Below are 17,500 nucleotides of genomic sequence, written 5' to 3'. Positions count from 1 at the left end.
TGTTTTTGTTCCCCAAAATGATAGTAAAACCACAGTGTGATTACCTGTATTCTGTCCTGTTAGGGTGAGTATCTGTATTCTGTCCTGTTAGGGTGAGTACCTGTATTCTGTTAGGGTTAGGGTGAGTACCTGTATTCTGTCCTTTTAGGGTTAGGGTGAGTACCTGTATTCTGTCCTGTTAGGGTGAGTACCTGTATTCTGTTAGGGTTAGGGTGAGTACCTGTATTCTGTCCTTTTAGGGTGAGTACCTGTATTCTGTCCTGTTAGGGTGAGTACCTGTTTTCTGTCCTGTTAGGGTGAGTACCTGTATTCTGTCCTGTTAGGGTGAGTACCTGTATTCTGTCCTGTTAGGGTGAGTACCTGTATTCTGTCCTGTTAGGGTGAGTACCTGTATTCTGTCCTGTTGGGGTGAGTACCTGTATTCTGTCCTGTTAGGGTGAGTACCTGTATTCTGTCCTGTAGTTTGGCAGCGTGTCTCTTGCTCTCGTTGAGTCGCTGCAGACTGTCCTCCAGCTCTCCCTCCGCCTTCCTCACTCTCTCTCTCAGTACTGTACTCATCCCTCTCTTCTCCTCCTCCTCTCTCTCCTCCCACTGCCGTCTCTCCTCCCTGCGCGCCTCCTCCATGCTCCTCTTCAACTCCTCCTTCTCCTCTGTCACCTCCTTCACCCTCGTCTCCCACTTCTCCCTCTCCTCTCTCACTGCTCTCTCCCTCTCCCACTCCTCCCTATCCTCTCTCTCTGCTCTCTCCCTCTCCCACTTCTCCGTCTCCTCTCTCCCTGCTCTCTCCCTCTCTTCCTCCGCTCGCTCCTTCCCTTTCCTCAGAGTCTTCACCTCCTCCGAGAGGAGTCGCATTCTCTCCGTCTCCTCCTCCTTCCCTTTCCCTCGCTCCTCTTCTCCTTTCCTCCGTAGTTCGTCACATTGAACCTCCAGGCACTGCGCAGCCTCCCCAGCCGTCTCCAGCTCTTTCCCCAGTCGGAGACTCTCGTCGTGGGCCGAGTTGAGTTGGGCCTGGGTCTCCTGTCTCTCCAGCCCCAGAGCCTGGAGCTTTTCCTCATAGTCCCTCCTTAGCTCTGCCTCTACCCCACGATCCCTCTCCTCTGCCTGGACACGGTAGCTCTCAAAGTCTACCTGAACCTGGAGGTGTAGAGACACACAGAGTTAATTAACCTGTGGTGATCCACACTGGAACAGACTGGGTAACAGACGGACAAGTTGGACGGACAGACGGGGTACCTGAGCTAGAGTTTCCTGCAGCTCTGAGAGGCGTGTCCTAAGCACTGCCGACTCCTCCCCCTCGGTACACGTCCCCGTGGTAACCCGCCTCAGCTCTTCCTGGTGGGCGTGGCTGATGGCCTGAAGGGCCGCCTCCTGCTCTTCGTTCTTAGTGTTCAGAGAATAGATCACCTGACGTTTTGATTAAAAGAGGGGAGGGCGGAGGTGAGACAAGAGGAAAGAGATTCATATTCAGGTTGATATCTATCGATATGTATTGAGTTGATCAATCAGTAGCCGTTATGTTTTAAACCACGTTACAGGAAGTCATTCAGGATGTATACAGTTTATATTTTTTAATATATATATTTTTTTACCTTTATTTAACTAGGCAAGTCAGTTAAGAACAAATTCTTATTTTCAATGACGGCCTAAAAACAGTTGGTTAACTGCCTGTTCAGGGGCAGAACGACAGATTTGTACCTTGTCAGCTCGGGATATGAACTTGCAACCTTTCGGTTACTACTCTAACCACTAGACTACCTGCCTCCTCTACACTCTAACCACTAGGCTACTTGCCTCCTCTACACTCTAACCACTAGACTACCTGCCTCCTCTACACTCTAACCACTAGGCTACCTGCCTCCTCTACACTCTAACCACTAGGCTACCTGCCTCCTCTACACTCTAACCACTAGACTACCTGCCTCCTCTACACTCTAACCACTAGACTACCTGCCTCCTTTACACTAACCACTAGGCTACCTGCCTCCTTTACACTAACCACTAGGCTACCTGCCTCCTTTACACTAACCACTAGACTACCTGCCTCCTCTACACTCTAACCACTAGGCTACCTGCCTCCTCTACACTCTAACCACTAGGCTACCTGCCTCCTCTACACTCTAACCACTAGTCTACCTGCCTCCTCTACACTCTAACCACTAGGCTACCTGCCTCCTCTACACTCTAACCACTAGGCTACCTGCCTCCTCTAACCACTAGACTACCTGCCTCCTCTACACTCTAACCACTAGGCTACCCTGCCGCCCCTACACTCTAACCACTAGTCTACCTGCCTCCTCTAAACACTAACCACTAGACTACCTGCCTCCTCTACACTCTAACCACTAGGCTACCTGCCTCCTCTACACTCTAACCACTAGGCTACCTGCCTCCTCTACACTCTAACCACTAGGCTACCCTGCCGCCCCAGCTACAGTGTCCACCCAGTGTCATCATAGACTAGAACGGACCCAGACGACTCACTTACCCTCTGGAGCGGGGGGAGGGGTGTGTGTGTGTGTCTCTGTGTGTGTGTGTGTGTGTGTGTGTGTGTCTCTCTCTGTGTGTGTGTGCGTGTGTGTGTGTGTACAACCGAGGAGGGTTTTATGGTGACTCCTCTCTGTCTGCGGTGCACGGCTGGTACAGCACTGTCAGACATTCCCTGCGTGGCTTTAGTGAAGCCCTACCACCCAGCCTAGACGCTATTACCCAATAACTAACGTCCACTAACATGGACCCAAATACCATCTGTAGTATTAGGTCCAACTACCAGGCTCTCTGTCCTCTGTCCTTAATCAGTAGATTAATCAGTAGATTAATCAGTAGTTTAACCAGTAGTTTAACCAGTAGTTTAATCAGTAGTTTAACCAGTAGTTTAATCAGTAGTTTAATCAGTAGTTTAATCAGTAGTTTAACCAGTAGTTTAATCAGTAGTTTAACCAGTAGTTTAACCAGTAGTTTAATCAGTAGTTTAATCAGTAGTTTAATTAGTAGTTTAATCAGGTGTGTGTAGGGTACTGGAGGAGTAATTTAATCAGTAGTTTAACCAGTAGTTTAACCAGTAGTTTAATCAGTAGTTTAATCAGTAGTTTAACCAGTAGTTTAATCAGTAGTTTAACCAGTAGTTTAATCAGTAGTTTAATCAGTAGTTTAATCAGTAGTTTAATCAGTAGTTTAACCAGTAGTTTAACCAGTAGTTTAATCAGTAGTTTAATCAGTAGTTTAATCAGTAGTTTAATTAGTAGTTTAATCAGGTGTGTGTAGGGTACTGGAGGAGTAATTTAATCAGTAGTTTAACCAGTAGTTTAATCAGTAGTTTAACCAGTAGTTTAATCAGTAATTTAATCAGTAGTTTAACCAGTAGTTTAATCAGTAGTTTAACCAGTAGTTTAATCAGTAGTTTAATCAGTAGTTTAACCAGTAGTTTAACCAGTAGTTTAATCAGTAGTTTAATCAGTAGTTTAACCAGTAGTTTAACCAGTAGTTTAATCAGTAGTTTAATCAGTAGTTTAATCATTAGTTTAACCAGTAGTTTAATCAGGAGTTTAATCAGGTGTGTGTAGGGTACTGGAGGAGTAGTTTAACCAGTAGTTTAACCAGTAGTTTAACCAGTAGTTTAACCAGTAGTTTAATCAGTAATTTAATCAGTAGTTTAACCAGTAGTTTAATCAGTAGTTTAACCAGTAGTTTAATCAGTAGTTTAACCAGTAGTTTAACCAGTAGTTTAACCAGTAGTTTAATCAGTAGTTTAATCAGTAGTTTAACCAGTAGTTTAACCAGTAGTTTAATCAGTAGTTTAATCAGTAGTTTAATCAGTAGTTTAACCAGTAGTTTAATCAGGAGTTTAATCAGGTGTGTGTAGGGTACTGGAGGAGTAGTTTAACCAGTAGTTTAATCAGTAGTTTAATCAGTAGTTTAATCAGTAGTTTAACCAGTAGTTTAATCAGTAGTTTAACCAGTAGTTTAACCAGTAGTTTAACCAGTAATTTAACCAGTAGTTTAATCAGTAGTTTATTAATCAGTAGTTTAATCAGTAGTTTATTAATCAGTAGTTTAATCAGTAGTTTAATCAGTAGTTTAACCAGTAGTTTAATCAGTAGTTTAATCAGTAGTTTAATCAGTAGTTTAACCAGTAGTTTAATCAGTAGTTTAACCAGTAGTTTAATCAGTAGTTTAATCAGTAGTTTAACCAGTAGTTTAATCAGTAGTTTAATCAGTAGTTTAATCAGTAGTTTAACCAGTAGTTTAACCAGTAGTTTAACCAGTAGTTTAATCAGTAGTTTAATCAGTAGTTTAATCAGTAGTTTAATCAGTAGTTTGACCAGTAGTTTAACCAGTAGTTTAACCAGTAGTTTAACCAGTAGTTTAATCAGTAGTTTAATCAGTAGTTTAACCAGTAGTTTAATCAGTAGTTTAATCAGTAGTTTAATCAGTAGTTTAACCAGTAGTTTAATCAGTAGTTTAATCAGTAGTTTAACCAGTAGTTTAACCAGTAGTTTAATCAGTAGTTTAACCAGTAGTTTAATCAGTAGTTTAACCAGTAGTTTAATCAGTAGTTTAACCAGGTGTGTAGGGTACTGGAGGAGTAGTTTAACCAGTAGTTTAATCAGTAGTTTAATCAGTAGTTTAATCAGTAGTTTAACCAGTAGTTTAATCAGTAGTTTAATCAGTAGTTTAATCAGTAGTTTAACCAGTAGTTTAATCAGTAGTTTAATCAGTAGTTTAACCAGTAGTTTAACCAGTAGTTTAATCAGTAGTTTAACCAGTAGTTTAATCAGTAGTTTAACCAGTAGTTTAATCAGTAGTTTAACCAGGTGTGCAGGGTACTGGAGGAGTAGTTTAACCAGTAGTTTAATCAGTAGTTTAATCAGTAGTTTAATCAGTAGTTTAACCAGTAGTTTAATCAGTAGTTTAATCAGTAGTTTAACCAGTAGTTTAATCAGTAGATTAATCAGTAGTTTAACCAGTAGTTTAATCAGTAGTTTAATCAGTAGTTTAATCAGTAGTTTAATCAGTCGTTTAATCAGTAGTTTAATCAGTAGTTTAACCAGTAGTTTAACCAGTAGTTTAATCAGTAGTTTAATCAGTAGTTTAATCAGTAGTTTAATTAGTAGTTTAATCAGGTGTGTGTAGGGTACTGGAGGAGTAATTTAATCAGTAGTTTAACCAGTAGTTTAATCAGTAGTTTAACCAGTAGTTTAATCAGTAATTTAATCAGTAGTTTAACCAGTAGTTTAATCAGTAGTTTAACCAGTAGTTTAATCAGTAGTTTAATCAGTAGTTTAACCAGTAGTTTAACCAGTAGTTTAATCAGTAGTTTAACCAGTAGTTTAATCAGTAGTTTAATCAGTAGTTTAATCAGTAGTTTAATCAGTAGTTTAACCAGTAGTTTAATCAGGAGTTTAATCAGGTGTGTGTAGGGTACTGGAGGAGTAGTTTAACCAGTAGTTTAACCAGTAGTTTAATCAGTAGTTTAACCAGTAGTTTAACCAGTAGTTTAACCAGTAATTTAACCAGTAGTTTAATCAGTAGTTTAATCAGTAGTTTAATCAGTAGTTTATTAATCAGTAGTTTAATCAGTAGTTTATTAATCAGTAGTTTAATCAGTAGTTTAATCAGTAGTTTAACCAGTAGTTTAATCAGTAGTTTAATCAGTAGTTTAATCAGTAGTTTATTAATCAGTAGTTTAATCAGTAGTTTAATCAGTAGTTTAATCAGTAGTTTAACCAGTAGTTTAATCAGTAGTTTAATCAGTAGTTTAACCAGTAGTTTAACCAGTAGTTTAACCAGTAGTTTAACCAGTAGTTTAACCAGTAGTTTAATCAGTAGTTTAATCAGTAGTTTAATCAGTAGTTTAACCAGTAGTTTAATCAGTAGTTTAATCAGTAGTTTAACCAGTAGTTTAACCAGTAGTTTAATCAGGAGTTTAATCAGGTGTGTGAAGGGTACTGGAGGAGTAGTTTAACCAGTAGTTTAACCAGTAGTTTAACCAGTAGTTTAATCAGTAGTTTAACCAGTAGTTTAATCAGTAGTTTAACCAGTAGTTTAACCAGTAGTTTAACCAGTAGTTTAACCAGTAGTTTAACCAGTAGTTTAATCAGTAGTTTAATCAGTAGTTTAACCAGTAGTTTAACCAGTAGTTTAACCAGTAGTTTAATCAGTAGTTTAACCAGTAGTTTAATCAGTAGTTTAACCAGTAGTTTAATCAGTAGTTTAACCAGTAGTTTAACCAGTAGTTTAATCAGTAGTTTAATCAGTAGTTTAACCAGTAGTTTAATCAGTAGTTTAATCAGTAGTTTAATCAGTAGTTTAATCAGTAGTTTAACCAGTAGTTTAACCAGTAGTTTAATCAGTAGTTTAATCAGTAGTTTAACCAGTAGTTTAATCAGTAGTTTAACCAGTAGTTTATTAATCAGTAGTTTAACCAGTAGTTTAATCAGTACTTTAATCAGTAGTTTAACCAGTACTTTAATCAGTAGTTTAACCAGTAGTTTAACCAGTAGTTTAATCAGGTGTGTGTAGGGTACTGGAGGAGTAGTTTAATCAGTAGTTTAACCAGTAGTTTAATCAGGTGTGTAGGGTACTGGAGGACCAGAGTTGAGGAACACTGGCCTATAACCTCTGTGTGTGTGGGGGTGGGGGGGGGGGGGTCTTCCCTCCTCCCTTCCCTCCTCCCTTCCGTTTTCTACATAGTGCAGCATGCTAGTAGTTATCTTTAGACCTACCTCATGTCTGTCTGTCTGTCTGTCTGTCTGTCTGTCTGTCTGCCTGCCTGTCTAAAATAACAACACTATCAGCCAATAGAAACAGACCAACACCTTCTAATAACAACACTATCAGCCAATAGAAACAGACCAACACCTTCTACTAACAACACTATCCACCAATAGAAACAGACCAACACCTTCTAATAGCAACACTATCAACCAATAGAAACAGACCAACACCTTCTAATAGCAACACTATCAGCCAATAGAAACAGACCAACACCTTCTAATAGCAACACTATCAGCCAATAGAAACAGACCACCAGTGATTTGTTTCCTGCATCAGGAGAATGGATCACGACTCCCAGGCCTTTTAGAAGAGATCATTGGTTCTGAGGGATCAATGAAGGATCTATAGAGGTGTTATAGTGGGTTCAGGAAGGCTTCATTAAGACTTTATAATGAATGTTTTTAGACAGACAGACAGACAGACAGACAGACAGACAGCGGACAGACAGGCGGACAGACAGACAGACAGGCGAGCAAACAGGCAGACAGACAGACAGGCAGACAGACAGGGCCAGCCTACCAGTGCTGATGAACATCAATTCTAATACACACAGACACAAACGCTGACCAGTCAAACTTCAGGCACCACTCACCTACACACACACACACACACACACACACACTGATTGTCATCTACACACAGAGTGAGTGGACGTGGGAAGATGGAGGAGCCATAACCACATTGTCATGAGTCTTACCAGCTGAGTTATCTATCTATCTCTCTGTCCAGTCTTAACAGCTGAGTTATCTATCTATCTCTCTGTCCAGTCTTACCAGCTGAGTTATCTATCTCTCTGTCCAGTCTTACCTAGCTGAGTTATCTATCTATCTATCTCTCTGTCCAGTCTTACCAGCTGAGTTATCTATCTATCTCGCTGTCCAGTCTTAACAGCTGAGTTATCTATCTATCTCTCTGTCCAGTCTTACCTAGCTGAGTTATCTCTCTGTCCAGTCTTACCTAGCTGAGCTATCTCCCTGTCCCGTCTTACCTAGCTGAGCTATCTTTATCTAACTCTCTGTCCAGTCTTACCTAGCTGAGCTCTCTTTTATCTATCTCTCTGTCCAGTCTTACCTAGCTGAGCTATCTCTCTGTCCAGTCTTACCTAGCTGAGCTATCTTTATCTATCTCTCTGTCCAGTCTTACCTAGCTGAGCTATCTCTCTATCCAGTCTTACCTAGCTGAGCTATCTCTCTGTCTAGTCTTACCTTTTATCTATCTCCCCTGTCTCTTACCTTGGTTATCTGAGCTATATCTTCTATCTCCCCTGTCTCATACCTTGGTTATCTGAGCTATATCTTCTATCTCCCCTGTCTCATACCTTGGTTAGCTGAGCTATCTTCTATCTCCCCTGTCTCATACCTTGGTTAGCTGAGCTATATCTTCTATCTCCCCTGTCTCTTACCTTGGTTAGCTGAGCTATATCTTCTATCTCCCCTGTCTCATACCTTGGTTAGCTGAGCTATATCTTCTATCTCCCCTGTCTCATACCTTGGTTAGCGGAGCTATATCTTCTATCTCCCCTGTCTCATACCTTGGTTATCTGAGCTATATCTTCTATCTCCCCTGTCTCTTACCTTGGTTAGCTGAGCTATATCTTCTATCTCCCCTGTCTCTTACCTTGGTTAGCTGAGCTATATCTTCTATCTCCCCTGTCTCATACCTTGGTTAGCTGAGCTATATCTTCTATCTCCCCTGTCTCTTACCTTGGTTAGCTGAGCTATATCTTCTATCTCCCCTGTCTCTTACCTTGGTTATCTGAGCTATATCTTCTATCTCCCCTGTCTCATACCTTGGTTATCTGAGCTATATCTTCTATCTCCCCTGTCTCATTCCTTGGTTAGCTGAGCTATATCTTCTATCTCCCCTGTCTCATACCTTGGTTAGCTGAGCTATCTTCTTGCACATCTTGCCATGCATCTGATAGTCATATAGCTCCTGCTCTATGTTCGGTAAGTCTGCTGCAGTCCCGTTAAGGCTACCGGAGCCTGGCCCGGGGGGCTGCGGGGCTTTACCGGCACCCGAAGACATCATAATCCCCACGAGACAACTTCCACCAGCTATTAGGATCCAAATGAATAATGGAACAAAACGAAATTCCCGGTAATGCTCTCTCTCCGGTTTGCCTCAGAGGTTTGTGTGTTTCTTCCTTCTGTAAGTGAATAACAATCCCCTCCGCTGCGGCGGAAAAGCGGCCGGCGCAATAGTCATGGTGAGAAACGTAAACGTAAATCGGTGAGGTTCTCTCGCCAACTTGCTTTCCCCTCTCTCTCCTCTGCCCAGTGCTCGCTGCGCGGAGGTCACCGGCTCCAATTCCATCGGGGACGCGCTTGCCTCACGCCAGCAGTCCCACCGCTGTCTGTCAACCGATTTGTTTTCTTCTTTTAACCGGGGAGCGCTCGAGGATGAAGGCATGTGTCCCGACCACCTGTCTCTCGAGCAGCAGGGGCGGAGAGGGCGTGTGGAACATTACCGTAGACAGCTCGCGCTCTCCCTCTCGAGCAGAGCGCACTGCTGCAGTGCTGCTACGCCCCTCCCCGGTTCTGCTGTAGTGTCGATCCACACACACACTCACACAAAACACACGCACGCACACACACACAAAACACACGCACACACACGCACACGCACACGCAGACAGGATGAAAGGCTTTTCAATTAATCAATTGACTTATTGCATAGATTCATCAGGAGTATTTGCAGGTGAACTCCCTGCCTATTCCAGTGATAAGTCTGTTTAATAAGTCCATATTTATTATTCTAGACCTATTCACTAGGTCCAGTATAGCCTCTATCAACGTTTTAATTCAAAAGGGATTCTATCCTGTATCACATTCTATCCTGTATCACATTCTATTCTAGATCACATTCTATCCTATATCACATTCTATTCTAGATCACATTCTATCCTATACCACATTCTATCCTGTATCACATTCTATCCTGTATCACATTCTATTCTAGATCATATTCTATCCTACATCACATTCTATCCTGTATCACATTCTATCCTGTATCACATTCTATTCTAGATCATATTCTATCCTATATCACATTCTATTCTAGATCACATTCTATCCTGTATCACATTCTATTCTAGATCATATTCTATCCTACATCACATTCTATCCTGTATCACATTCTATCCTGTATCACATTCTATTCTAGATCATATTCTATCCTGTATCACATTCTATCGTGTATCACATTCTATTCTAGATCATATTCTATCCTACATCACATTCTATCCTGTATCACATTCTATCCTGTATCCCATTCTATCCTATATCATATTCTATCCTATATCACATTCTATCCTGTATCACATTCTATCCTATATCACATTCTATTCTAGATCACATTCTATCCTATATCACATTCTATCCTGTATCACATTCTATCCTGTATCACATTCTATTCTAGATCACATTCTATCCTATATCACATTCTATTCTAGATCACATTCTATCCTACATCACATTCTATCCTGTATCACATTCTATCCTGTATCACATTCTATTCTAGATCATATTCTATCCTACATCACATTCTATCCTGTATCACATTCTATCCTGTATCACATTCTATTCTAGATCATATTCTATCCTATATCACATTCTATTCTAGATCACATTCTATCCTGTATCACATTCTATTCTAGATCATATTCTATCCTATATCACATTCTATTCTAGATCACATTCTATCCTATATCACATTCTATCCTGTATCACATTCTATCCTGTATCACATTCTATCCTGTATCACATTCTATTCTAGATCATATTCTATCCTATATCACATTCTATTCTAGATCATATTCTATCCTATATCACATTCTATTCTAGATCACATTCTATCCTGTATCACATTCTATTCTAGATCATGTTCTATCCTATATCACATTCTATTCTAGATCACATTCTATCCTATATCACATTCTATCCTATATCACATTCTATCCTGTATTTTTTTTTTTTAATTAACCTTTATTTAACTAGGCACCTCAGTTGAGATCAAATGTTTATTTACAATGACAGGCCTGACGACGCTGGGCCAAATGTGCGCCTATGGGACTCCCAATCACGGGCCGGTGATGATACAGCCTGGATTCGAACCAGGGTCTGTAGTGACGCATCTAGCACTGAGATGCAGTGCCTTTAGACCTCTGTGATACAGCCTGGATTCGAACCAGGGTGTCTGTAGTGCCGCCTCTAGCACTGAGATGCAGTGCCTTTAGACCTCTGTGATACAGCCTGGATTCGAACCAGGGTGTCTGTAGTGACGCCTCTAGCACTGAGATGCAGTGCCTTTAGACCTCTGTGATACAGCCTGGATTCGAACCAGGGTCTGTAGTGACTCCTCTAGCACTGAGATGCAGTGCCTTTAGACCTCTGTGATACAGCCTGGATTCGAACCAAGGTCTGTAGTGGCGCCTCTAGCACTGAGATGCAGTGCCTTTAGACCTCTGTGATACATCCTGGATTCGAACCAGGGTCTGTAGTGACTCCTCTAGCACTGAGATGCAGTGCCTTTAGACCTCTGTGATACAGCCTGGATTCGAACCAGGGTGTCTTTAGTGACGCCTCTAGCACTGAGATGCAGTGCCTTTAGACCTCTGTGATACAGCCTGGATTCGAACCAGGGTCTGTAGTGATACAAGCTGCTGTACAGCCATTACTATTCTGTCACTCTATACATCCTCAAGTTCCCGCTGCTGACCTAAATAACAGGAATACAGCGGTTTGGTGAGTAGAGACAGAGTGGAGCCTCGTGCCCTTCCCACGGGTGTGTTCTGTTCTGACCTCCATTCCTTACCGTACAGCTGCCAGCACGCCAACAGCTGCGGCCTTCACAGCCCGGGAAACAACAGACAGGCAGACAGACGGCCTGGCATGCAGATAGAGACACACTGAAAGTATTCAGAGCCCTTGACTTTTATCCACATGTTGTAACTTTACAGCGGATTTTAAAAATAAATAAAAAATCCCCCTCATCAATCTTCACACAATATCCCATAATGACAAGACAAAAACAGTTTTTTATAAACTTTAGCAAGTCTATAAAATAAATAACACATTTAGGCTTACTCAAAATAGATAAAATAAGTACATTTCACATTTCAGAAAATATTGTATTTATGGCAGTCTCAGCTCATGTCATGCAGGCAGATAAATGTCCATTGTGAGGGGCAGGGCGATGGAGGCCCAGGTGGATAAATGTCCATTGTGAGGGGCAGGGTGATGGAGGCCCAGGCAGATAAATGTCCATTGTGAGGGGCAGGGCGATGGAGGCCCAGGCGGATAAATGTCCATTGTGAGGGGCAGGGCGATGGAGGCCCAGGTGGATAAATGCCCATTGTGAGGGGCAGGGCGATGGAGGCCCAGGCAGATAAATGTCCATTGTGAGGGGCAGGGCGATGGAGGCCAAGGAGGATAAATGTCCATTGTGAGGGGCAGGGCGATGGAGGCCCAGGAGGATAAATGTCCATTGTGAGGGGCAGGGCGATGGAGGCCCAGGCGGATAAATGTCCATTGTGAGGGGCAGGGTGATGGATGGGGCAGGCAGACGAATGTCCATTGTGAGGGGCAGGGTGATGGATGGGGCAGGCAGACGAATGTCCATTGTGAGGGGCAGGGCGATGGAGGCCCAGGTGGATAAATGTCCATTGTGAGGGGCAGGGCGATGGATGGGGCAGGCAGATAAATGTCCATTGTGAGGGGCAGGGCGATGGAGGCCCAGGAGGATAAATGTCCATTGTGAGGGGCAGGGTGATGGAGGCCCAGGCGGATAAATGTCCATTGTGAGGGGCAGGGCGATGGAGGCCCAGGCGGATAAATGTCCATTGTGAGGGGCAGGGCAATGGAGGCCCAGGCAGATAAATGTCCATTGTGAGGGGCAGGGTGATGGAGGCCCAGGTGGATAAATGTCCATTGTGGGGTGAAGGGCGATGGATGGGGCAGGCAGATAAATGTCCATTGTGAGGGGCAGGGCGATGGAGGCCCAGGAGGATAAATGTCCATTGTGAGGGGCAGGGTGATGGAGGCCCAGGCGGATAAATGTCCATTGTGAGGGGCAGGGCGATGGAGGCCCAGGCGGATAAATGTCCATTGTGAGGGGCAGGGCAATGGAGGCCCAGGCAGATAAATGTCCATTGTGAGGGGCAGGGTGATGGAGGCCCAGGTGGATAAATGTCCATTGTGGGGTGAAGGGGGTTATATTCGCAATTCTCTGAGGGCCTAGAGAACCCGCTATAGTGCTTTTAGGGGCGTCATGCACCCCCAAAATCGGAGGAGGCACAAAGTACTAGGTGTGGATGGCTGGGGGGGGGGGGGGGGGGTGGCCTTGAGTGGGGATGACCCCCCATACATAAATTGAAGAATTTTGAATTTTTCAAACAACTGAAACAGCTTTTTCCTGCAGCCATGTCAAAAATATCTATTTTTAAATTCTGTATTTAGTGCAGAAAAACTACAAGGGTTTTTGAGAGAAGTTCTTGAAGAGAGAGAGAGAGGATGAGTAAACATTTAACCTAGTAAGGATTTCTTCAAATTCAAACAAAAAACATTTAACCAGGCATTCAGTTAAGAACCGATTCAGTTACAGTAACGGTCTACCGTGGGGAACAGTGGGTTAACTGCCTTGTTCAGGGGAACAGTGGGTTAACTGCCTTGTTCAGGGGAACAGTGGGTTACCTGCCTTGTTCAGGGGAACAGTGGGTTACCTGCCTACCGTGGGGAACAGTGGGTTACCTGCCTTGTTCAGGGGAACAGTGGGTTAAACTGCCTTGTTCAGGGGAACAGTGGGTTAACTGCCTTGTTCAGGGGAACAGTGGGTTAAACTGCCTTGTTCAGGGGAACAGTGGGTTACCTGCCTTGTTCAGGGGAACAGTGGGTTACCTGCCTTGTTCACAGTGGGTTAACTGCCTGCCTGGGTTACCTGCCTTGTTCAGGGGAACAGTGGGTTACCTGCCTTGTTCAGGGGAACAGTGGGTTACCTGCCTTGTTCAGGGGAACAGTGGGTTAACTGCCTTGTTCAGGGGAACAGTGGGTTACCTGCCTTGTTCAGGGGAACAGTGGGTTAACTGCCTTGTTCAGGGGAACAGTGGGTTAACTGCCTTGTTCAGGGGAACAGTGGGTTAACTGCCTTGTTCAGGGGAACAGTGGGTTAACTGCCTACCGTGGGGAACAGTGGGTTACCTGCCTTGTTCAGGGGAACAGTGGGTTACCTGCCTTGTTCAGGGGAACAGTGGGTTAACTGCCTTGTTCAGGGGAACAGTGGGTTAACTGCCTTGTTCAGGGGAACAGTGGGTTACCTGCCTTGTTCAGGGGAACAGTGGGTTAACTGCCTTGTTCAGGGGAACAGTGGGTTAAACTGCCTTGTTCAGGGGAACAGTGGGTTAACTGCCTACCGTGGGGAACAGTGGGTTAACTGCCTTGTTCAGGGGAACAGTGGGTTACCTGCCTACCGTGGGGAACAGTGGGTTACCTGCCTTGTTCAGGGGAACAGTGGGTTAAACTGCCTTGTTCAGGGGAACAGTGGGTTAACTGCCTTGTTCAGGGGAACAGTGGGTTAAACTGCCTTGTTCAGGGGAACAGTGGGTTAAACTGCCTTGTTCAGGGGAACAGTGGGTTAAACTGCCTTGTTCAGGGGAACAGTGGGTTAACTGCCTTGTTCAGGGGAACAGTGGGTTAACTGCCTTGTTCAGGGGAACAGTGGGTTAAACTGCCTTGTTCAGGGGAACAGTGGGTTAAACTGCCTTGTTCAGGGGAACAGTGGGTTAACTGCCTTGTTCAGGGGAACAGTGGGTTAAACTGCCTTGTTCAGGGGAACAGTGGGTTAACTGCCTTGTTCAGGGGAACAGTGGGTTAACTGGTCTAGGAACAGTGGGTTAACTGGTCTAGGAACAGTGGGTTAACTGCCTTGTTCAGGGGAACAGTGGGTTAACTGCCTTGTTCAGGGGAACAGTGGGTTAACTGGTCTAGGAACAGTGGGTTAACTGGTCTAGGAACAGTGGGCTAACTGGTCTAGGAACAGTGGGTTAACTGGTCTAGGAACAGTGGGTTAACTGGTATAGGAACAGTGGGTTAACTGCCTTGTTCAGGGGAACAGTGGATTAACTGCCTTGTTCAGGGGAACAGTGGATTAACTGCCTTGTTCAGGGGAACAGTGGATTAACTGCCTTGTTCAGGGGAACAGTGGATTAACTGCCTTGTTCAGGGGGCAAAACGACAGATTTTTACCTTGTCAGCTCGGGGATTCGATCCAGCAACCTTCCCGATTATTGTCCCAATCCTCTAACCACTAGGGGGTGGTGGGTTTGTTGGGGATAGTGGTGTGTATTTAGGGTTAGATGGTGGTGCAATTATTTATATTCCCATTTTGTTGTAAAAAAAACCCCCAAATATTATTCACACTCCGACTTGTGGAAGATCGGAAAGCCACATGATGAGGGAGAGGGCAAAAATATTATTCACACTCCGACTTGTGGAAGATCGGAAAGCCACATGATGAGGGAGAGGGAAAAAATATACTTTTTACAAGGTAGAGCCTTTTCTTTTGTTCTATTGTGTTATTGACTGTACGTTTGTTTACTCCATGTGTAACTCTGTGTTGTTGTTTGTGTCAAACTGCTTCGCTTTATCTTGGTCTGGGTCGCAGTTGTAAATGAGAACCTGTTCTCAACTGGCCTACCTGGTTAAATTAAGGTGCACCTGTACATAGCCCACCTATAATTTAGCCCTATCAACTACCTCTTTCCCAACTGTATTTAATTTATTTATTTATTTTGCTCCTTTGCACCCCATTATTTTTATTTCTACTTTGCACATTCTTCCATTGCAAAACTACCATTCCAGTGTTTTACTTGCTATATTGTATTTACCTTGCCACCAAGGCCTTTTTTGCCTTTACCTCCCTTATCTCACCTCATTTGCTCACATTGTATATAGACTTGTTTATACTGTATTATTGACTGTATGTTTGTTTTACTCCATGTGTAACTCTGTGTTGTTGTATCTGTCGAACTGCTTTGCTTTATCTTGGCCAGGTCGCAATTGTAAATGAGAACTTGTTCTCAACTTGCCTACCTGGTTAAATTAAGGTGAAATAAAATTTAAAAAAATAAAAAGAAGGGGAATGACGTAGTCAACACAAATCTCGCCTCTCGCGAGACTGGCAGTTACATTTGAAAACAGGCGGCAGACGCAGAAACGACTCGAGTTGTCAATAGCAAGTAAGAACAAACGGAAATCGCAATGTATTATTGATCTGTTATTTATTTACGAAATAAACTATATTGGCAATATTAATGCTTTTGTGAAACATATCATTCCCCGGTTTCCAACCTTTTTGGTACTTCTTGAGACTGATGTTTTTCCTGTCCGAAGGGAGCTTGAGGAGTGGCTGGAGGGATGAGAAACATTAGCCGGTTAGCTTCGTTAGCCAGCTATTTATTTGTTTAGCTTTTAAAACGGTTAATTAATTGGATAATAGAGGACTTTATGTGAGAACTATTCTAGCCCAAGAGGACGGGTGAGATGTTCGTCTGGAATAGTGAAATGGTGTAATTTTTAAAGAAAGTTTCGCTAATTAAAACTAGAGTTAGATAACCAACGTCGTTAATAATGTAGCTGCTACGACGTTGGCTATGGTAACTAAACAGCGTTACTAGGTAACTAAACAGCGTTACTAGGTAGCTAAATAACGTTACTAGGTAACTAAATTACCGTCGAAGAGCCACAAACAATGCTTGTTGTTGGATGTTTACCCCAATTTTCCGGTCACATACATCGACTGTTTCCCTTCAATGTAGAATACGTTCACTAGGCTTATTGTCGTTTTTGTGCTAACTAGCCAGCTGGTGTAGTTTAATGCCTGTGTTTGTTTGAATGATAAGGTTGTAGCTGTCCGTTTTGTTTCTCCAGGAGAGAAAAGATGACTGGGGAAAATGAGTTGGCGATAAAAGAGGCGTTTCAACGCGCTCAGAAAGGACACAACAACAAGGCTAAACTGGTGGCCAGTCTCAAGAACACATACAACAAGGTACACATGCCGATAAACACACACAAACACCTGTAAACACACACACATACTGTACAACAAGGTACACATGCCTATAAACACACACAAACACCTGTAAACACACACACCTATACAATCAATCAAATGTATTTATAAAGCCCTTCTTACATCAGCTGATATCTCAAAGTGCTGTACAGAAACCCAACCTAAAATCCACAAACAGCAAGCAATGCAGGTGTAGAAGCACAGTGGTTAGGAAAAAATCCCCTATGTAAACACACACATACTGTACAACAAGGTACACACACACATGTTTAAATCACTGTTTCTGTTCATCCTCTTTATAACCAGTAAGAGAACCACCATCCTTACCCAACCTGTTTCCTGTGTGTCTGTCCTGTGTACCTGTCTGTCCCCGTGTGTCTGTCCTGTCTGTCCTGTGTACCTGTCTGTCTGTCCTGTGTACCTGTCTGTCCGTCCTGTGTACCTGTCTGTCCCCGTCTGTCTGTCCTGTCTCTAGTTAGAGGACAAGACGTTGTTCCACGAGGAGTTTATCCAGTACCTGAAACATGCCATGATCGTGTACAAGAGAGAACCGGCTGTGGAGAACGTGATAGAGTTCGTCTCCAAATTCTCCACCAGCTTCCATACGCCTTCCGGAGAGGGAGGAGAGGAGGAGGATGAAGAGGACGAGAACCCCTTCCTC

The 17,500-nt window shown here is 43.1% G+C and overlaps 2 protein-coding genes across 8 annotated transcripts in view; one reads left to right on the top strand and one right to left on the bottom strand.

The window, feature by feature from the left end:
• LOC139374584 (family with sequence similarity 184 member B) overlaps positions 1–9,321 on the bottom strand; it is a 31,274-nt gene extending 21,953 nt beyond the window's left edge. For all 3 annotated transcript variants that reach the window (XM_071115594.1, XM_071115595.1, XM_071115596.1), the window contains exons 1-3: positions 8,650–9,321; positions 1,234–1,404; positions 445–1,134 (exon numbers count right to left, since the gene is read on the bottom strand). In XM_071115594.1, coding sequence (XP_070971695.1) covers positions 445–1,134; positions 1,234–1,404; positions 8,650–8,805 — 1,017 coding nt within the window. In that variant the 5' untranslated portion in view covers positions 8,806–9,321. The remainder of the gene's footprint in view (positions 1–444; positions 1,135–1,233; positions 1,405–8,649) is intronic.
• The window catches only part of LOC139374585 (non-SMC condensin I complex, subunit G), a 47,857-nt gene continuing 39,218 nt past the window's right edge, over positions 8,862–17,500 (top strand). For 4 of the 5 annotated variants that reach the window (XM_071115601.1, XM_071115599.1, XM_071115600.1 and 1 more), the window contains exons 1-3: positions 15,923–16,006; positions 16,698–16,815; positions 17,315–17,500. The exon at positions 17,315–17,500 is cut by the window's right edge and continues 27 nt beyond it. In XM_071115601.1, coding sequence (XP_070971702.1) covers positions 16,708–16,815; positions 17,315–17,500 — 294 coding nt within the window. In that variant the 5' untranslated portion in view covers positions 15,923–16,006; positions 16,698–16,707. Of the gene's footprint in view, positions 8,905–15,922; positions 16,007–16,697; positions 16,816–17,314 lie in introns of those variants that run through there. The other variant, XM_071115598.1, reaches the window with a different exon arrangement.

The sequence above is a fragment of the Oncorhynchus clarkii genome, chromosome 19 (genome assembly GCF_045791955.1).
Source record: "Oncorhynchus clarkii lewisi isolate Uvic-CL-2024 chromosome 19, UVic_Ocla_1.0, whole genome shotgun sequence".
Classification (NCBI taxonomy): domain Eukaryota; kingdom Metazoa; phylum Chordata; class Actinopteri; order Salmoniformes; family Salmonidae; genus Oncorhynchus; species Oncorhynchus clarkii.
This window is presented reverse-complemented; position numbering and strand designations above follow the sequence as displayed.